Source organism: Trifolium pratense, linkage group LG3 (genome assembly GCF_020283565.1).
Source record: "Trifolium pratense cultivar HEN17-A07 linkage group LG3, ARS_RC_1.1, whole genome shotgun sequence".
NCBI classification, from domain to species: Eukaryota; Viridiplantae; Streptophyta; class Magnoliopsida; order Fabales; family Fabaceae; genus Trifolium; species Trifolium pratense.
The window spans coordinates 19,371,135-19,394,036 of record NC_060061.1 but is presented as its reverse complement, the minus strand read 5'-3'; the positions used below and the strand labels follow the sequence as shown (position 1 = coordinate 19,394,036).

Sequence of the window (22,902 nt, the reverse complement as noted above, 5' to 3'; positions counted from 1 at the left end):
TGGATATATTCATGAAAAAGTGAGTTGAACAAAAAATTTGAGTGTAAAAATCAATTCTAGAATCAGAAGCTACGATTTCTAGCTTCAAGTAGAATCAATTCTGGAGGCAGAATCAATTCTACTTTTGAGAAACCAAACAAGTCAGAATCAATTCTACACGTCCAGAATCAATTCTGGATGCTCCAGAATTGAAACCAAACATACACTTAGACTATGCAGCAGCGTTCGAACTCAGTTGTCACATTTATTTACTTTATGGATGAAATTTTAAGCCGACAAAAAAAATTCGCTCAAAACCTATTAGCGTTAACTTCCGTATTTTTTTATTATCCTTTTAATTATATTTTCTCTATTATTATTTTTTTTTATAAACAAATAATTGAATTATAAGGAGTATAAGGTGTACTCAACCCTTACAATTCGGTGAACTTCCATTATATGCTATGGAGGCAGGCTAATGGATCAATACATCAATCAGAGAACTTATAACAAGAATTGTTCCCTATACGACCTATAAACCAAAACCACGTAATAAAAATTATTTGATCCACTATGACAGACACATTAACAACAACTCCTATAAATATTGTGTTGTTTCGAGCACGCCATAAACTCCTCTAATTAGATGGCGGCCTTTAGCATATTTATTATTCTTCACCAAAACCCTGAAACTGTTGAAGCGGCTCCAAACCTCCTCAAAATTAATATAAGTCACTTTCATCCACTTAAAAATTTTCTTCCACACACGTAGTGAGAAAGAGCAATTAAAAAACAAATGATTAATGTATTCCTCTTCTCTATGACAAAAAGCGCAACACCATTCACGATGATTAACAATAATCCCTTTTCTTGCCAAATCCATACGGGTCGGTAATCTTTCTAATAATAACCTTCATACAAAAACATTTACTTTTGATGGAACATCATTCACCCATAAGTGATTCAAAGCATGCACAACATTCTCATCTACTATAGTTGATTCAACACTATTTAGAAGGAATTGATATGCCGAATTCACAGAAAAATTACCGCTATGATCCGGTATCCATTTCAAGCTATCCATTTTGTCCTACTTAGGACTAACATTGGCCAACAAATACAATAACCCTGATGCTGCTTCTGACTCGGTGGAAGACAATGTTTCAGCCCAACAAATATTCCAAAATCATTTTCCATTATGTTCAAAACATGTGTCAGCTACAAAACAATTTGTTCAAAATCTGTGTCTCTATTATTATCTTTGATTCGATGTAATGAAATGATTTTTTTTTTTGCTTAATTAAAAATAATAAGGGCCTGTTTGGTACACATGATAAGAGACAGGATAGGATAACTGTATCATATCCTGCCGCAATCCAGTGTTTGGTGATACAACAGGATATGATAAGTTAATCCTGAAGCTTATCCTATCCTGTCTCTCTAGTTATAATTATTATCCTGAATTTGAGCTGGGTTACCAGCAGGATAGGATAAGAAGAAAAAAAATTACTGATTTATTTTATAAAATACATTTTAAAATACATAAAATAAAATTAATAAAATATAAATAATAAAATAATTAATTTTTAAATATATATGTGATTTTCTCACAGGGGTAATTTTGTAATTTATATATTCTAAAAAATCAAAATTTTACTAAAATTACAATATTTTAAAGTAAAATGATTATTAAAAAATTGACAAATATGGATATTAATTTAAATTTCATAAAAAATTAAATATAATTCTTTTGCAATAGTAGTTTTATTATTTACGTATGAGATATATCATATATTTATTTGGCTTATCTAACATGTATATATTATTGAGTTATTTATTTCATCATGATTCATATAAAAAATTAAACTTGATTATTTTCTCATGATTTTTATTTTAAATTATAAAAAGTTATTTGATCACTTATTTATATTTTTTATTTATAAAATTCAAAGTATTACAAAATAATTTTTAAAAAATAACAATTGTTTTACAAGAGTAATTTTGTCAATTAAATATGTTATATATCTTATCATATTATTATGAGCAAGTATGTATTAAAAACAAAATATAATAGTTATCATGTTTGTTATCCTGTGTGCACCAAACATAGGATATGATAACTGAGTATAACTGTTATCCTGTTGTTATCATATCCTATCCTTATCCTGTTTTATATCCTATCATGTCACTATACTATCCTGCGCACCAAACGGGCCCTAAGAGTTTGTATTATTCGGTCTTTTGGAAAGAAATTTTTGGAAAGAAATTCTTTGATTCTTGCTTAATTTATTGAGGGCAAGTGCGAAAGAAAGTAAGAAATGACGTCAAAAACATTCAAATGTAAGCTAAGCTCGTGTTTAACAAGGGTATCGACTAATTGGTTGGCTTCCCTGAGGCTGAAGGACATGCATCTTTTGGATATGACACACAATATGACTAAGCTCAATAATTTGGAGGATAAGATAATGATCCTCACTAGAGAGAGACACTCCACTTTGAATCATATTAATAGTCGTGACCAACAATGAATTGGTCCAGGTAGTAAGGGTCTTGGTCCTCTTAAGCATGTGGTCAGGGGTTCGATTCCTGACTCATGCGTATGGAAAGAATTCGGTTGGGATGGGAGAACTCACTTTGTGTGCCCCACAGGTTCCCCAACGGAGATTAATCATCGCTATTGGCGGTAGAAACTTCGTACCAATATCATAGTAACCAAAAAAATAGTCGTGAGTGCATCACTCTCAATAATAACATTTTGGAGTTGATGATTTTTAGCTAGCACCACAAACAAACCATGATAATACCCCAAAGTTCAGGGTATGCAAGATAGAGCAACATCCTATTTTTTGTACATATGTCAGCATCATGTTACCATCACACTGATGGATAATTCCTCCACAAGCAGCAACTCCATTCGACATGGTAACAATTCACCTTAATCCAACTCACCCGAGGAGGATACCAATTTGTGGTGTACTCAAGTTGTGTCATTAGGACACATGGAAGGTGAAATTGTGAGAATTAAGGTCCACCTAAAGCTTAATTTTATTGTCTGAAAAAAATAAATCAAATTTTTGGATTTTAGAAAGAAAAAAATAACTCGCAAAATCCAAATCAAACCAAATTAATGAAGAACATGTTGATTTTGTTCAATCCCAAGTTCACGTTTTTAAAAAATTAATAAAGTTATTTTTAAAAATCTAAAAAGATCATTTTAATATATCAAATAGTATTAATTTTGTATACTATTAAAACAATGACATAAGCTAAAATAAAATAAATAATTAAATATGATTTTAGTCTATATAAAATTGTCAAGTTTCGTTATCGTTATTTCGTCCCCATAAAAATATTAAACTTTGAAGTCCTACAATATTATTCGGCAAATAATTTGTTTTTTTTGGTTGATAGAAGAAATGGCAAAGCCATTAAAAATAATTTTAGTCTCTGCTAAAGAACTTTTTTTAATTATTCTTCACCAACGACAAAGATGAATAATGTTTGGGTCTTACTATTTCTCGTTGTTTACTCTATATGGAAACTACACTTGTTTGATGTTATAAATGCATTATTGCATAAAAAATTAAAGGATGAGGTGTATATAGAGATTCAATCGGACTTTTGGCCTCACAAATGAAGCCAAAAATGTGTGTTGATTGAAGAAAGTCTTATAAATGCTAAAGCAGTCCCTTCATATGTAGTTTGAAAGGTTTACAAATTACAAAGGCAACAATGTCTTTGGGTTATAAGTAGAGTCAATGAGATCACATTTTGTTCTTTATTATTTTTTTAAAATAATCAATCAAAAAAAAAAATGTATTGTTAGCTAATCTTTTACAAAGTACTTGTATTGCATTTTTTTCAACCATTTATTTCACTGGAAGAATGCATTGTGCTACTATGTGAATAATGGTAATATAGTTGGGATATTTATTTCTACCTTGATATCTAAATGCTCTTAATTTATAAAAAAAAAATATATTATGTCAATAATAGTAAGTTGTTTTCATTTTGTTCACATGTTAGTTGGTGGGCATAGAAAATATATTAAGAAGCAAAATGGAGATGTTTGTCATATTTTGAATGGAATGACATGTAAAAAGAATAATTAAAACTTAACTGAAGATATTTGAAATTAATTAATAATTCAGTAATAAAAACAAATAATGTTAAAGAGTCTAATATTTTAAAGTATCATAGCATTTAAGAGTATAAATAATAGAGTCGCTCAATCTCATTGAATATTGCTCACAATAACACATTGTTTTTGTAAGAAATTACACAAAGATGAAGGTTCCTGAGATGAGGTCATAGCTGGATGTTTCCAAATAGTATTTTGCATGGAATATAAACTAATATCTTCATTGTGAATGTCATTACCATTGATACCACTATTTTGTACCATTTGAGCTTGTACATTGTTCTCTCCAAATAATGTTTGTGAAGATAATACAATCGGAGATAATAAAGGAATTGCCTGTGAACTTAACACATCTGTAGAAGGAGCAAATGGGTTAGTCGGTCGACCATTAATTTCAAGACATGTTGGGACTTGTTTTCGTAGCCTTGTGGAACATCCTTTTGTTCCTTTTTTTATCGAGTTAGATTTATCCTTCATTTCTTTTAACAGTTTGTACTTTATAGGAAACTTTATCTATTCGATTTAATCTTTCGTTGATAATTGGATGAGATAAAGTAGAAATTATAAAATAACATTTTTAATCATTTTTCATATAGGCACATAAATTGCAGTTGCAACTTGCACTGATTTAAAAGTAGTGGTGGAAATTAAGACAAGGCAGATAAGGTAGTTAGTAAATTAACTTTTCAAAAGAAACGGAAAAGAGGGTTTCAATTTTTGTTGTTCATATATTTTGTAAGATGATTTGTCTAAAACCTCTTATCTGCCTATTCAATGGTCTTTGATGTTTTTGTTATTTAAAAAATTTAGTTTAATAAATATTGTTGAAGGTTTTCCCCTTCCATGGAGAATGTGGATTGTCTTTGGTAACAATCATGCATCATATTTTCAAATATATAATATCACTGTTTATTCTCGTTGGTGTTAAAATTGTATTCCTAAAACAAGTTATCTAGGTTGTCGTACTTAACTTTGTTATTTTAGATCATTTTGGACAATTATCCAAACGATAATTTTTACACAATTATTTTTATTGTAAGTTTTTTTATTTAATAATATATTTCTCCACATTATTTTTGTTTCGATGGTTTCTCTGCATAACTTATCTAGGTTGTCGTATTTATTTTTGAAGTTGTATCGAAGTTCTATATTGTCAAAAATTTGAGACTACTAGATATACATATCTTTTTTTAAAAATGATGTACATATGTATTTGGATATGTATTTGGACATATGGATGACAATATAATTTGTACCTCAAAAAAAAAAAAAATCAGCGAGTATGGTAATTAATTCGCATGGCGAATAAATACATACATATATAATTACTTGCAAATTTAAACACATTCAAGTACTTTAGTACCCATCTCGCCCTACACATAAAAAGTTAGTTTTTTTATCCTTGCAAAAAAAAAGACATTTTTTTTGTACATATGTTTTAATATTTTGATAACATAAAGTTTGAATATAAATATATGAGAGAGCATTTCTCACATTAAAAACTACTTTATAAGTAGTTTTGGAACATGAGTTCCGAAATGATATATTTTAATCAAATTAAAATAAATCAAACTCAAAATGTTGAAGACATGACATTCACAACATGTTTATAGAATAATTGAATTTCATGAAGCAAAATTGCTTTATATTGCATTTCAGGAAGCAATACTAAGTTTCAAAAACAGAGCAACTAAATTTTGCTTATAACCATACATGTTTCATATAACTTATTTAGCTTGCTTATGTATTGTTCCAAAGCATGAGAACTCGATCGATTTAAGACAATTCATGCTACTATATGAGTTGATAACCCAAAAGTCTCATAAATAACATTATATTAAGTTTATGATTGGTCTTTTATCTTCGTATAAACAGATAGACTTGTTAAACCGACATTATCTACTACATATTTGATAATGTGCATTATTTGTTCAATTACACCAACTTAATTTCTTCGTACGTCAAGGGAGTGAAAATTTAATTGCCGTTGAAATTTAATATAACGTAAGAAAAAAAAAAAGACATTTCTTCGTACACAACGCTAAAACCTCTCTTAATAAAAAAAAACACTAAGACCTCTCTTTCTATCCAAATCAATGACAACAATCAAGAACTCCTTGTTCGTCTCTTTATCTCACTTGTCTCACTTGTCCTTCCACCAATGTCATTCCCTTTCCTCCACCCGAGGTATATCTAATCTCTGCTTAATTTTGCCACCCTTTGATTTTTTTTTTCTTCTTACACATAAACTGTTTGATAAAAGGAAAGTTTGTTAGATTAAATATATTAGTTATGAATATTGCTTTTAGAGGAGCACTTGTTCCAATTATTCTTCTCTATCAAGTTCTCTTTCAAGTTATGCAGATGGGAAGCAATTATTGGATTTCTTAGGCTACAGAACAAAAGGGAAGGGTCGACACTCGACAATGCACGGCTTATGGGAATATTTTCTCTTTTGTTTGTTAAACCCCTTAAAAGGATAATGTTCTTCCGAAGGTATTCCCTTGTATTCCAGCAAATCCATGACACACATCATATTTAAACCAAGTTCAGCAACCTTAAATCCCTTTTTCCCATATCTGGTAGCAAAACGATCTATGATGTATTGAGTTAATAGTTGGATAGGCAGGTCCGAACTCTTCATTAAACCGTTCTCCCGATTTTATATAGTCATTAAGCCAATGTTTTAAAAACCGGACCGGACATCGAACCGGTGAGGGTACTGGTTCACTGGTTTATTGGTCCAACCATCGGGTCACTGGTCGAACTGCATGATAAACCGGATTAAATCGGATTAAACCGGTGGAATGAACCGGTCTATGTAATAAAATTATATAGTTATTAAATCAGATAAATTTATCTTTAAAAAAAGGTCAAAAATCTTTTGTTTTACCGGTTGTTTTTTATATTATTATTTTTATTTTGTTTTGTATTATTTACCATATTTATCCCCCTTTATTCCCTTTTTATATTCCATCCATTAATTATCATAATTATTATTATTATTATTATTTCCTTTTTATTTTTATGTCATTTTTAATTACTACCTATCACAATTATTATCATTATTATTATAAATATAAAAAAAAAAAAAAAAAAACAGCAACAATCACGTCCCCCAACCCTTCTTTTTCTTCTTATTTTTTTGGCTTTAATGCAGTTTTGATCCCCCTATTTTGAAAAACCTGAACTTTTGATCCCCTATTTTAAAACTCAGCACTTTTGATCCCCCTATTTTAGTTTTTTGTTAGTTTTAGTCCCCCACCTCAATTTGGTCAAACTTTTGCTTATGTGTCATGCTCACTGATGGCATGACATTGTACATGTGGATGACACAATATTTGACCTATAGAGATGCATGTTTTGCAATGGGATTCCTTAAAGATGATCGTGTTTACATCACTGCAATCAAAGAAGCAAAAGATTGGGGCTCGGGACACTATCTAAGGAAATTGTTTGTCCACATGTACAATGTCACGTCATCAGTGAGCATGACACATAAGCAAAAGTTTGACCAAATTGAGGTGGGGGACTAAAACTAACAAAAAACTAAAATAGGGGGATCAAAAGTGCTGAGTTTTAAAATAGGGGATCAAAAGTTCAGGTTTTTCAAAATAGGGGATCAAAACTGCATTAAAGCCTATTTTTTATTTTATCATTATTATTGTAATTTATATTTAATTTCATTAAAAAAAACCAAAAATCATCAAAGGAATCAAGAAGGAAGCAGGAAACACAGGAAACTGAACAAGCAACACACTTCCTTCCTCTCTTTTCACCCAATCTTCACCAATTTTACACTCCAAGCAAAAACACAAATCACTTCAATCCATTTTTTCTTCCAAAACACCCTTGAATCCGGTTCATAAATTTGTTCAATGGACACCAAAACCTAATTTTGTCTATAAAACTCAATAAAAAAATTAGAGAAAGAAGAGAGACAGAAACACAACAGATGCGCTTCCTCTCTCCACCATTTTTGACATCCTTCAATTCATTCATCACCATCATCATAAAAAACCACCACAACTCATCAACAACCACAAACAGAAACTATTAAACCATAATCTTCCTCACAAAAACCACAATTTTCTACCAAATACCACCACACAACACCATAAAAAACCACACCATTTTAAACCTACAAAATACAGAATAGAAACAAAGAAACAGAACCGAACAAAGAGGGAAGAAGAAAGAAGAAAGAGCGACATCGTTTTGGAATTTTGGACGAAAAAAAACAGGATGTAATCAAACCGGCGGTTCGGGAAAACCGCCGGTTCACCGGTTTTCTCGGTTTTTTCTGGTTCTCTCCGGTCCAATAACATGGACGATCCAACGTATGAACCAGACCGGACAGGCTCCGATTCCCGTTTCGACCGGCCGGTCCGGTCCGGTTTTTAAAACACTGCATTAAGCTTTCCATGGAAGCAACATATGCAAGAATCGGACAATAGGCAGTGTTGCCTTGATTTTTGACAGGGGTTAGAACCCCCTCATTCTTCCAATTGACTTCCTTTGGAAAGTCAAGTTTCATAGCTGAAATAATAAATAAATATGTTATTTATTCAATGTTACAAGATCAGTCATATTAGTTTCATCGGTTTCAGCTATTCTTGTTGCTGTGTTCAACTATTACATGAATTGTATGCTATAGTGATACATGCCTATGTAAGGAAAGCCCAATATTAAACTGCTCTCTCGGTTTTGTATAGTCATTAAGCTTTCCATGGAAGCAACGTATGCAAGAATCGTGCAATAGACAGTGTTGCCTTGATTTTTGACGGGGGGTTAGAACCCCTCATTCTTCCAATTGACTTCTTTTGGAAGGCCAAATTTCATACACTACAAGAAAACTCTTATTTACCGACGAAATTTACTGAGGGTTTAAGCCCTCTGTAAGTTACTGAGGGTTTAAGCCCTCACTAACTAAGAAAACCCTCACAAAGTACTCATATATTAAAAAAAAAATAGTAACTTTTATTTTGTGGCGGCTAAAGCCGCCAGTAAATGTTTCTGCAAAAAATGTGACATTTTGTGGTGGTCTACACCGCCAATAAATGTGCTGCCATTTTTTATTTTTATTTTGATATAATTTGCTGAAAGTTTTAACACACTATGTACCAAAACCAATTTTTTTCTCTATTCTTCCTCTCTCTCTCTCTCTCTTTGCGAACCACCACCACCACCAACAACCAAAACCAATTTTTTCTCTATTCTTCCTCTCTCTCTCTGCGAACCACCACCACCACCAACAACCAAAACCAATTTTTTCTCTATTCTTCCCCTCTCTCTCTGCGAACCACCACCACCAATAACAACCAAAATCAATTTTTTTTCTATTCTTCCCCTCTCTCTGCGAACCACCACCACCACCAACAACCAAAACCAAATTTTTCTCTATTCTTCCTCTCTCTCCGGTTTGTCCACACCACCACCGTTTTCTAACTCATATATTTCTTCTCTACAAAACTCATCTCATTATTTTTTAGATCTATTGATTTGAAGAACAGATCTATCATTTTTCACCTTGATGTTGTTGGAACAGATCGGAAAATAACCGAGGTTTATGGAAGTTGTTGGAACAGATCTGAAAATTCATGTTAATTATTAATGTTGAAGAACAAACTTGCTAATTTTTAGATCTATTATGAAGCAATTTGGAAGAAGTTCAAGAGGATAATATGATTTTTTTTGCAAGAAGAATGAATATTACTGGACCTGGATTGCTGGATTGCTTTCAATTTGCGTAAAAAAATAATTTGCTTTCAATATTTTTTTTTTTAAATTACTAAGGAGTTACTGGCGGCTTCGACCGCCTATAATGAGTCGATGTGGAGCTTTTCACTTTGTGGCGGTTTGGACCGTCAATAAATTTACCGGCGAGTTATTTATTGGCGGATTCTGGCCGCCAGTAAATTTGGTCATTTCATAATTTCCTGGCGGTTTTTTCCACTTTTTCAGGGTTTATGGCCGCCAGTAAATGACCTTTTTCTTGTAGTGATAGCTGAAATAATAAATAGATATGTTATTTATTCAATGTTACAAAATCAGTCATATTAGTTTCTTCGGTTTCAGCTATTCTTGTTGTGTTCAACTATTACATGAATTGTATGATATAATGATACATGCCTAAGTAAGGAAAACCCAATATTTGAGACACAAGAGTCCACTATGGATAAGGCAGGGAGCCCGAGTTTAGGCAAACGTCATATGAAAGCATCAGTGATGCAACCTGTTATATCAGACTGCAAAAATGGCCCCATCTATTGCCTTACAGGCCCATATTATGGCCAAAATGCCCTTAAGAAGGGATTCAGAATTTAGAATTCGAAATTAAGTAGTTTTGGAACATAAGTTTCAAAATGATTTTTTTTAATCAAATGAAAACAAAGCAAGCTCAAAATGTTCAAGACATGACCTTCATAACATGTTTCTAGAATAATTGAATTTTAGGAAGTTAAATTGTTTTATATTGTATTTTAGGAAGCAATACTGAGTTTCAAAAATAGAGCAACTAAATTTTGGTTATAATCATAAGCGTTTCATATAACTTATCTAGGCTTGCTTATGTATTGTTCCAAAGCACGAGAACTCGATTGATTTAAGCCAATCCATGCTACTATATGAGTTGATAAGTCAAAAGTCTCATAAATAACATTATATTAAGTATCATGACTAATCTTTTATCTTCGTATAAACAAATAGACTTTTTAAACAGTCATTGTTTAAGACACATAACCCTAGACTACATATTTGATAATGTGTATTATTTGTTCAATTACACCAACTTAATTTCTTTGTACGTCAAGGGAATGAAAATTTAATTGCCATTGAAATTTAATATCCCATAAGAAAAAAAAGACATTTCTTCGTACACCAACACTAAGACCTTTCTTTCTTTCCAAATCAATGGCAGCAATCAAGAATTTCCTTACTCACCTCTTTATCTCACTTGTCTCACCTCTCTCTTTCCTCCACCCGAGGTATATCTAATCTCTGCTTAATTTTGCCCCCTTTAATTTTTTGTTTCCTCTTACACATAAACTGTTTGTAAAAGAAACTTGGTACTTGGTGTACTTACCCTTTCTCTTTCTCTAATACCGTACGTGTGAAAAAGTAAATTTAACTTCCAAATTTGGTTACAGTCCAACCAAGACCAACAAAGTGTTCACGGTCAATTTTACCACTCTATCCTTTTCTACGAAATTACCAACATACCTCTGTAAAAAAATATGTTAAAATAATCAACTACATTCATATTGTTGTGAATATTTGTGTGGATTTGTCCATTAATTAATTAATAATAATAATAATAGTAGAAATTAAAATTAAATAAATAAATTGGCATAGTGAAGCATAACACTTTGATCATTCATATTACATAAATATGTTGGCCGATCATTTATTTATGATATACACACAATTCTCCTTGTGTCATTGTAAACAAAAAAAATGGAGATAAGAACCTCCGATTAGTTTTTCGAAAATTTTTCAAACAAACAATTTCAATGAAATCTTTCAATTTCTTATTTTACTCTCTTCAACTCTATAGTTCAATATTTACACTATCCAACGTTGATCAGGCCGTTGACCGGTCACCACCACCTCCTGAATTTATTATTTAAAAAATTCTATCATAAAAAAAAAATCTAATAAAACTAATTTAAGGAGGTGTAGAAAGCATGTGGGCTTACCTAATGTTTGGGCATAGTGAAAAAACTTCGGAAAGAGATTAGTTGATGCATTGTATGTAGAACTGCCAAAAAAGGGTCGGGTGATGGCCATCCCATTAGAGCTGTCAAAACGGGCGGCCCGACCCATTTTGGATCGGTCAGTCGGGCTTCAGTCTTCGTCGGGCCGAGCTAAAAAGTCCGGATAAAAAACGGGCTACCAAAATTAGTGCCCGAGCCCGGCTCGATAAGGGTTGTCGAGCTTTCGGGCCGGCTCGGTTTATTTTTTTTTTATTTTTTTATTTTACTTTTAGTGCTCAAACTCAACATTATAAATAAGATCAATAATTCTCGTGCGCCCTATTTTTACTCATCCGTTACCCACGAGTTTCTCGGGTGCCCTATTTCTACTCATCCGCTACTTAAGTAGCGAATGATATTTGAGAAACTCGTAGGACGACAAAAGAAATTCTTATAATACAAACAAAGTTCAAATCATCTGAAACAAATTATTTAAATTTATTTAGTTTTTTTTTATTATAATTTATTCGGACTTGCGAGCCGCCCATGACCCATTCTTCAAGCTAGCCCATATTTTAATCGGGCTTGATCGGGCCGGGCTAACAAGCCTGGAAACAATTCTGTCTTGGCGGGTCGGCCCATTCGGCTAGCCCATTTGACACCTCTATGGCCCATTAGCCCACAGTATCGGATGAGCCGGGCCTAAAAAATATAGCTCAAAATGTAATCGGGCCTTATGGGCCAAGCCCATTTAGCCCATATGGACATTGGGTTGTGCTGGACTAGCCATCGGGCTTTGACTGTGCTTCCTGCATCACACACTATGATTCCATTTACTACTTTTCAACAAGATTCACAAACAGATAACAAACAACCATGATTCCTCCTCACTCCTGACAAATGGCATCATCATCAACACTGTCTTATTCTTGTTTTCCTCAAATGGCATCATCATCAACACCTCTCATCAATTTCAAACTTTCTCTATTCAACTCACTTCACCATCAAAGAACAATAAACAACTCAAAAACTACCATCAATCCGCGCCTCATTTCTTCTTCCATTAACAATCATTTGTCGACAACACGTGTCACTTATCCACTTCTTACATCTCACCCTCTTCATAACCGTAGATTCAACGTGAGAACGCACAAACTTGAAAAACTCATCAAAGTTTAAAGTTTCACGCTTTTTAGTCTAATTTGGTATATTCATCTTCTGAGTAGGTTCGATTTCAAGCACAGAAGGAGTATTCTGCTGGGAACAGTTCTGAGTCAGTTGCTTCTGATGCAACTTCCCAAGAGGAATTTTCTTGGTCTTCTGTAATTCTTCCGTATGTTTCTCACACTTTCCTTTCTTTCTAAGGCATTGATTAAGATAGTAATGTGAAAAACTATAATAATGTATCAAAGTATGTGATGATTTACTACTTGCTCTTGCTTCATAGACATTGAAAGTAACTATTTACATGAAAAATCGAGACTCTTGGCTGAATTTCAATGTCTAATTCAGACAATTTTGGCAAGAGCAAGCAGTAAGGTGTGTTGGTTAAGTAGTAAGCTTGAATACGATTTGCAAAAGAGAATGATATATTTAAGTAGGCAAGAGTAAGATAATTGTCTGAATTTCAATTGAGATTAGGATTGGTTCATAACATGTGCAAAAGTGTAAGTAGGTAAGACTGAGATTCTTGGCTGAATTTCAATTAAGCTTGGGATTCATTCCATAACATAAAGAGTATGTTTGGATCGACTTAGGTGAGTTTTTCTGCTGACATAAACACTTGAAACAGTTTGAGAGAGCGGAGCGAGTTTATGAAAATAACTTAAAGCTTATTTTCATAAGCTATTCAAAGAGTTGAATTACATGTCGACTCTCAAGTAGTGGTGACTACTCTTTTGAACAGACAAGGTGGGTCTGTAACTGGCTGGAGTTTGTTGATGAATATCTGTAGGTTGTTGGAGATGGATTGGGAGGTTTGTATTTGTCGCTTCTTTCATGAATCAAATTTGTGTGCGGAAGCTCTAGCAAATTTGGCTTGTGAAGTTGGTACTAATTTGATTCTCTGTGAACGGTGTCCTGTTCAGATTAGATCTTTATATTTATCAGATTGTATCGGTGTTTCTACACCTCGCCTTGTTAGGCGTTAATTTTTTCTTATCAGGCTATGGTCCTCTTGTAATCCAAAAAAAAAAGTTTGACTTTTTTTTCTTCCTTTTTTTTTTATATATAAAAATAGCTTATACATAAGCATTTATATGATAATCGCTTATACATAAGCATTTATATGCCTTGTCGATCGTGCTAAATTTATCTTCTCCCGTGGTCAGAAAAACATCATTCCTAATGATCATGGATTGAAAATATATGTAAGCGATCCTGGTCTGTGTGTATGTGTTAATTTAGTATGTCGTTTCAAAATTTAGGTTTGTGTTCCCTGCATTGGGTGGCTTGTTATTCGGTTACGATATTGGTGCCACATCCGGTGCTACAATTTCACTGCAGGTAAAAAATTGTCAATCGGTGTCTGTCAATAATTTCTTATTCTTTTTCTATTGTTAGTGCAGTAACATAAATAAATAGTTTTTTGTACTGTTGATTGAATTTACAGTCACCTGAGCTTAGCGGTATCGCTTGGTCCAATCTTTCTTCCATTCAGCTTGGTCTTGTGGTATGATTTCTGTGTCATCATTGGAAAACATCTTGCATTTTATGGAAAAGTTATGATCATCTGTACACATTAGAGTCTAACTCCTAATGTCAAACATAGGTCAGTGGTTCTCTATACGGGGCTCTTTTTGGCTCACTTCTTGCATTTGCAATTGCTGACTTCATTGGTAAATATCCTTTGCTTACTTACATTATCCAAAATGGCAGAAACTGGACTTCTTTAGATTATTGTTATTATTTTCAGGATTTAATTCATATACATTATCGGTGTAAAGATTCATTGCCAATCAAATAATAACCAGATCTTTCAAAATAGTTGACTTGCTGATCAATCATAATTACTTCTAAAGTCGTACATATGATTGAATATGATTTGCTGACAGTCTAATTTTATTTTTACATTGACAATGTACCAAAATTGAACTCTTATTTTAAATGTATTAATTTGGCTAAAACAAAACACTAGGGAGGAAGCGACAACTCATCGGTGCAGCCCTTTTGTATCTACTTGGTAGTGCAATCACTGCCACTGCTCCAGAACTTGGTGTTCTCTTAGCAGGAAGGCTGATTTATGGACTTGGTATAGGTCTGGTAGGTTACTTTAAAACATAACATGTTTTTTTGGTAATATAGAATATTTCTGCACCATCTTACAATCGAAATGAATTACAGGCCATGCATGGAGCTCCTTTATACATTGCAGAAACTTGTCCGTCACAAATCCGTGGGACTCTAGTATCATTAAAAGAACTCTTCATTGTCTTGGGGATTCTGGTATATATTACATAATTGCCTTTTATGTGTCTTTTATCAACTGAAGAGTTTACTGAGTTGAGTTTTGAACTATCACGCAGGTGGGTTATTTTGTGGGAAGCTTTCAGATTAGTACAGTTGGTGGATGGCGATTCATGTATGGATTCAGTGCTCCGCTTGCTGTGTTAATGGGGCTCGGAATGTGGACTCTCCCCGCCTCTCCTCGGTGGTTGCTTCTCAAAGCAGTACAAGGAAAAGGTTCTTTTCAAGATTTGAAGGAGAAGGCAATCGTTTCCCTTAGCAAATTAAGAGGCCGACCACCTGGCGACAAAGAATCCGAGAAGCAGATAGAAGAGAGTCTTGTCTCATTGAAGTCTGCCTATGCGGATCAGGAATCCGAGGCGAATTTCTTAGAGGTGTTTCAGGGTCCAAATCTGAAAGCATTCATAATTGGTGGGGGGCTAGTATTATTTCAACAGGTTGTTGCACTTAAGTGCGCTGAGTTATTTCATCATTATCATAATTGTGTTTGCATATTTCCACTTTATTCGTGTTATATTGAAGGAAATATGGAGAATTATTTCTGCTGTTTGTCTGATTCGACACCTTATTACAATAGATAACAGGTCAACCTAGTGTTCTGTATTATGCAGGTCCTATTCTTCAGGTACTTAATTGTTAAAATACATTTTACTTTATTTTCAACGAAATTTTCTCATTTCCATTCTGCTCACTGTAGATTATATATCTTATATATCTAGAGTGCTGGATTTTCTGCTGCAGCCGACGCAGCTAAAGTTTCAGTTGTTATTGGCTTATTCAAGGTATACCTATTTAGATTTTTCACTTCTAGGAAGAGCGACCACTTTGGTACACTGACGATATTGTTTTTGTGATCGATCAACCTGTAGCTAGTAATGACATCGGTTGCTGTCCTAAAAGTAGATGATTTGGGGAGAAGACCTTTGCTGATTGGAGGTGTCAGTGGCATTGTAGGAATTCTATTGCATATGAACTAACAGATTCTTACAGTACTTCAACTTATCAAATTCAATGGTTATTCATTTTTCTTTTATTTCTGCAGGCCCTATCTTTAGTTCTCCTTTCTGCCTATTATAAATTTCTCGGAGGGTTACCGATTGTGGCTGTTGGGGCATTACTTCTTTACGTTGGTTGCTACCAGGTAAAGGTTTTCTAGTCATTGGTCCTGCTTCTATTTCTTGTCATATTCAACCAGGACGAAAGTCCTTCAGTAGTATTTAATTAACTTTGGCCATATAATGTGGAAATTAGAATATAGGTTGAAGTGAAGTCCAATTAGGAGACCTCTCTACTCCTAGAAAGGGAGAGCCTAGCAATAAATGAAAAATTCTTCTGGTTTAGCAATAGTATACTATATAACCATTGTCCTTAGTGTTGATGCAGCTTAAAGCATGATTATCAAATCAAGATTTAAATTGTGAATTGGAAGGCCTATTTTCCGAATCGTGAATCAAATCTTATTATGAATCGTAAGATGCATTACCAATAAAATTATAACATTTTAAGTAAAAACAAGCAGAGAAAATTATAAGCTCGTATATTATATATCATATACAAACCACAAAATATTCAAGATTCAAGTTATAAATCAAATGAAAAAGAAAAGTGGCTGTTTATACAGAGTTTGACAAAAGAAGTGGCTAGTTACACTAAGTTTATGTAACGAATCAAGATTCATTCTGGTGAACCGGAATTTATCATAATAAATTGTAACTCAAGATGAGATTCATGTTCAGAATAGATATACATTAGAGATTTGTATCGATTCAGTTTTGTATCAAATCAAGATACGAGCAATATGCATAGTAAGATACTGATTACCATGGCTTAAAGTATTACAGTAGATTTATGTTAAATTACATTTGAATTGCAGATATCATTTGGGCCGATAAGTTGGCTTATGGTGTCAGAAATTTTCCCACTTCGCACTAGAGGACGGGGGATTAGTATGGCTGTTCTTACCAACTTCGCTTCAAATGCCGTTGTTACCTTTGCATTCTCACCATTGAAGGTTTTCGATTCTTTACTTCCAGTTTTATTTTCTTATTGAAGATAACTTTATCAGTTTTTAACGTTTTCTGATTGCTGTTGGAGTTTATAATCCTCGTTAAATTCCACTGCAGGAGTATCTAGGAGCAGAGAACCTTTTTCTCCTTTTTGCAGCCATTGCTTTAGTGTCACTTGTGTTCATCATAACTTCTGTCCCGGAGACAAAAGGCTTGAGCTTAGAAGATATTGAATCCAAAATCTTGAAGTGACAGCAGAAACTAACTCCTTTTGATGTGAGTGAATTATATATAGTGTCACCTTTTGTATATCTCATGTGTGGAATTTCACGCTCACGGTAATGTTTGCAATAAAAAGATGAAATTATAATCTCTAACCAAGGTTCTCAAATCACATAAGGGTGCTATGTTATTATTTTACCTTGCCTTATTTTTGTTTGCAACTATAAAATATTCTGAGGCAAAAAGATTTAATTATATGCAATGTTATACAAATATACAATGTATCCTTCAGGTTACACGCAGAAAACAGAACTTATTACGAACAATTAAAATTTTACAAATATAAGGGAAACTATCTTTTCAGCCTAATAATCAGGTACATATACAACATGGCTGAACAGAAACTGCATACACAAAAGTGCAGCAAACACATCACGAGGATTTCAATTTGCCTGAAGAATCCTGCCATGGTTTTCTTCCTGAACTGCTGCATATTTAGAATGATCAAATGAATCATTGGCTTATGTAGAGACAAAAATAATGTATAGGAAAAAAAAATCAGATTGTACGAAACTAGTAAATTACCTTCTTGAGCGTTGAAAGATACAGGGATTCGAGATGGTGCGCGAGTAGTGCTGGTAGATACTGAGACTTGGGATGGTGCGCGAGTAGTGCTGGTAGATGCTGAGACTTGGGATGGTGCGTGAGTAGTGCTGGTAGATGCAGAGAGTTGGGATGGTGTGCGAGTAGTGCTGGTAGATGCTGAGACTTGGGATGGTGAGCGAGTAGTGGTGCTAGATGCTGAGATTTGGGATGGTCCGCGAGTAGTGGTGGTAGATGCTGACACTTGGGATGGTGCGCGAGTAGTGCTGGTAGATGCTGAGACTTGGGACGGTGTACGAGTAGTGCTGGTAGATGCTGAGACTTGGGATGGTGTATGGGTAGTATTGGTTGTGTTTGTGTCTTCAGGTTTTGTTGGTTCCTCAGTTCGGAGCAAAGAGGTTACAGCTTCTCTCACCTTCTCAATCACGCCCACATCACCGGGATTTCTCCTAGGACTCATTGCTTCCGATATCACTTTCGAGAGAGCTTTCTCATCTTCACCTGGCTCAAATTTGTTCATCAAGTATTCCTTCACCGAAACACCCTTATCCCATATTTGTGAGGTGGGGCTAGTACTGCTCGCAATCGGTGGAGCAGACGCGGGTGGCGAAGGTGTTGGAGTTCCCATCGGATTTGACGAAGCTCGAGGAGTACTCTGACCTGTTTGAGAGGGCATCTTAGCTGGAGGAGTACGTGAAGCACGAATGGTCAACGACGAAGGTTTATGAGTTGTTGCAGCTGTTGTTGATGAACTGTGGTGCTCTCCAGGTTTGGAAACTGAGAGACCTTGAAATTTCGAGGTTATATACTGAGCTGTTTCTGATCCTTCAGCATATGCTGGTGTCAGATTCTTCTCGGCTACGGGTTTGGTCAGTATCTTGCTTGGACCAGAGGGTGTAGTAGCAGCTGTAGCAGCAGGAGCTGCAGCTGGTTGTGTTGTTTTCTTCGACAGCGAACGATTTAGTGTCTTTTCTCTAGCTTGTTCTAACCCAAGTTTCTCATTATTTGACAGAACATGCTTCTGTGGGGATTTTGGACTCATTCTTGAATGCTGTCTTACATATCCGTTGTATCCTTCAGGCGCCTTCTCGGATTCATACACTGAAATATAACAGTTATATCTATAAATATGAATGAAAAGGAAGAGAAGACAAGTATACATGTTTTTTTATTACTTGGAGCTCCACGACATTCAGCATCTTCTTCTGCTCCATCGCCTTCTTGCCCAGAACCTGAAGAGGGACTAATAGGATTCCAGTCCTCGTGTCTTTTCTTGCTGAGGCTGTGGCGTAACTTCTTGGCTTTTTCCTTCACTTTGGTCATAACTGATTTCTTCTGATTCTGGCCATGGTCTTCTTCTGTGTCATGGTGCCTCAACCTCTGGAAGAAAGGAGAGGATGGGGAAGAACAGGCTGAGGAAGAGGAGGATTTGCTCGGTGACAACTTTGACTTTGATGACTTTGAGGCTTCTCCTGCTATATGTCAAGACAGGAGCTTAAAATCTGAACGAGTTTTCTATGCATTTGATGTTCCAACCATTTACAACTATTTTTCGATGTTTATTTATCTTTCTTTGTCATCACATCTCTCTTATGGGAAATTCTTAAAATTTTGGACACATCTAATGTGGTAGAATAATAAGGATCTTAATGCACCCCCTCAAGTCCAGATCTAAGCATTCGAACCGTGAAGTAAGTGGTGAACAAATGCGGATGACATATCATAAATCTCAAGTGAATAGACAAAGTCATCGAAATTGTAAACATCGGTCAAAATAGAGCCTGATTTTTGCAAGTTGGCAAATATATGCTCAAAATGTCGGTCAAAACAGTCCCTCTATTAACTTTTACCGCTAAGGATTATGACATGTTAACCGAAACACTTCGTCCATTTTGATCTCACATTAATGTGATCACACCAGAGACTAATTTGTCAGTAATTAGTCGATGCACATTTGTAATTGTTTACAAATTTGTCCTTGAAATGACATAAACTTCATAGGGAAATTATTCCTTAATTACTTACATAGACACCATTATCTTGCATGGTTATAACATTGATTGTGTCTTTTTTTTCTTGTAATAACTACTAGGCTACTAGCATAACATGTAAAAAAATGCTAATTTGCATGAACTATTAGTTAATGGTGAGGAAACATTACCTCTGAGGAGTTGTTCCATGGTTTGGATGGTAGCAGGATTTTTTGAACCATCAACATATCTCTGACTTTGAGGACGTTCGAGTTGAGCCATTTTTTTCTAGATAGCAATTTGTGTCAACCTTTGAATAACACTGCTTTTATATTTCTTTTCTCTTAATTTGGATAATAATAAGAGGCATAAATTTAACACAAAATGAACCGTGCTCATGTAATTACTTCCGGAATTCTTGCACTAAACAATGATTACCATTGAGTTTTACTAATGGACTCATTTTCTACACGTGTAGAATAATACTTTTGCTTTTTACTAAACTAAACTAAACTTCACATAAAACTACTTGCCTCAATTAGTAATTTGACCTGGTCATGATGATAAAAATTGCTTAACCTCGTCAATTCTAAAAATATGTTTAATAACCAAATGTTAGTCGGTTCAGTGGTGATTGACGCTAAACTTGGTAGGGAGGATCACAATTCGATCCCTCACAACTACATTTGGGAGGGGATTGGAACCACTTGATGTCAGAACTCGCCCCGAACTTTGGACTACTAGGACCCCTTCTCCTAGGAAGCAGAGGGTGAAAACCAAAAAAAATGTTTAATAAAGTGACATAGCTGGAAAAAATATATCTATATTTAGTATCCGACACATTTAGAATAGAATTATCTCTATCGAAGATAAACTATGAGGGCCCGTTTGGTGCACATGATAAGAGACAGGATAGGATAACTGTATCATATCCTGTCTCAATCCAGTGTTTGGTGACACAGCGAGATATGATAAGTTAATCATGAAGCTTATCCTATCCTGTCTCTCTAGTTAAAATTCTTATCCTGAATTTGAGCTGGGTTACCAACAAGATAGGATAAGAGAAAAAAAATTACTGATTTATTCTATAAAATATATTTTAAAATAAAAAATGAAAATTAATAAAATAATTTGATAGTAAATTAATAATAAAATAATTAATTTTTAAATATAAAAAAATGTGATTAAAAAATTACTGATTTTTATATAATCTAAAAAATTGAAATTCTACTAAAATTACAATATTTTAAAGTAAAATAATTATTAAAAAATTCTACTTAATTTAAATTTTATAACAAATTAAATATAATTATTTTGCAATGCTAATTTTATTATTTACGTATGAGATATATCATATATTTATTTAGCTTATCTAACATGTATATATCATTGAGTTTTTTTTAAAAAAGTAATATATCATTGAGTTATTTATTTGATCATGATTCATATAAAAAATTAAGCTTGATTATTTTCTCATGATTTTTATTTAAAATTATATAAAGGTATTTGATTACTTAATTATATTTTTGATTTATAAAATTCAAAGTATTACAAAATAATTTTTAAAAAATAAAAATTCTTTTACAAGGGTAATTTTGTCATTTAAATATGTTATACATGTTATCATATTATTACGATGAAGTATGTATTAAAAAAATTATATAATAATTATCATGTTTGCTATCCTGTGTGCACCAAACACAGAATAGGATAACTGAAGATAACTGTTATCCTACTGATATCATATCTTATCCTTATTTTGTCACTATCCTATCATACGCACCAAACAAACCATGAAGGTATGCGTGTGAGAGACACTACGGAAACTTTTTTATTCGAGGCCAATCCTTGTGGAGATATAAAAGCTCTATACCACGTGAAGCAGGTTGTAGCTATCATTTGGTTACATAATTTGGATTTTACTAGGATTGTTGTAGAACTAAATTGCAAATTATGATTTATGATGTTATAGATGATAATTTTATTTGTCAAACTTGGTTTAAATTCTGAAAGAAGAAGAAGAAGAAAACAATGTCATAAACACTTTTTTGAACATTCCACCTCAGCATTAAACGATCATATATATAAACTTTTTTTTAATGGAATTGAAATAAAAAGGGGTATGGTTAATACATGTTAAAGAACCAATTTTTTTTATGAGATGGAAACAAACGATACAGAAACAAACAAGAAAATAAACTAAGTTCAACGCCCATAACATCAACTATCAATATAAGACTGAGTTGAGGAGGGTAACTATTCCAAATCTTCAAAGTATCGTTGGAGGAAGCTTCAATCTTTGCAAGTCAATCGGCACATTCATTACTCTTTAAGAGTATGCTAAAAAGAGACATTCGAAACAAAATTAACTGCTAGAATGAATAAAAAAACAACTTTAATGACTAATTTGAAAATAAAATAAAATTCAATCCGTTATTTTTTAAGTGTTATTTTAGAAAAATATATTTCTTCCTATTTAACTGTTGTTTTGATAGTTTAAAGTTACAATTTGTTAATTATAATTTTTTATGAATTGTCAATTATACCCTTATCTTTCAATAACTCATACTTCACATTTTCAATAAAATTAATTCATTCTTTGTCAATAACTACATTTTTTTTTCAAAATAAGAGTAGAATAGAAAAAGAAACTCCGGTAATACACTATCTTAGTTGGTGATCTTTATACTAAAACGATATTTAAAAATAAATGGAAAGAGTAAAGAACCAATGTATTACAAACGTTAAATTCAAAATGTCTTAAAATGCATTTGTTCTATTTATTATTTTATATAAAAAATGATAAATTCTATTATGGGCAC

The 22,902-nt window shown here is 33.3% G+C and overlaps 2 protein-coding genes across 2 annotated transcripts; one reads left to right on the top strand and one right to left on the bottom strand.

Annotated features, from left to right (window-relative positions):
• Window positions 1-12,603: 12,603 nt before the first annotated feature.
• LOC123918601 (D-xylose-proton symporter-like 3, chloroplastic) lies at window positions 12,604-17,715 on the top strand. The gene is made up of 14 exons (XM_045970677.1): window positions 12,604-12,954; window positions 13,041-13,147; window positions 14,241-14,319; window positions 14,426-14,485; window positions 14,585-14,651; window positions 14,951-15,075; window positions 15,157-15,258; window positions 15,339-15,716; window positions 15,857-15,904; window positions 15,999-16,061; window positions 16,149-16,229; window positions 16,322-16,420; window positions 17,153-17,290; window positions 17,403-17,715. Exons 1-14 carry the CDS (start codon window positions 12,715-12,717, stop codon window positions 17,535-17,537), a joined length of 1,722 nt encoding a protein of 573 aa, XP_045826633.1. The 5' UTR covers window positions 12,604-12,714; the 3' UTR covers window positions 17,538-17,715.
• Window positions 17,716-17,950: 235 nt separating this feature from the next.
• Window positions 17,951-20,362, bottom strand: LOC123914723 (polycystic kidney disease protein 1-like 3). Its single transcript, XM_045965902.1, has 4 exons — window positions 20,272-20,362; window positions 19,286-19,582; window positions 18,093-19,211; window positions 17,951-17,994 (listed from the first exon to the last, which is right to left on the bottom strand). Exons 1-4 carry the CDS (start codon window positions 20,360-20,362, stop codon window positions 17,951-17,953), a joined length of 1,551 nt encoding a protein of 516 aa, XP_045821858.1.
• Window positions 20,363-22,902: the final 2,540 nt, after the last annotated feature.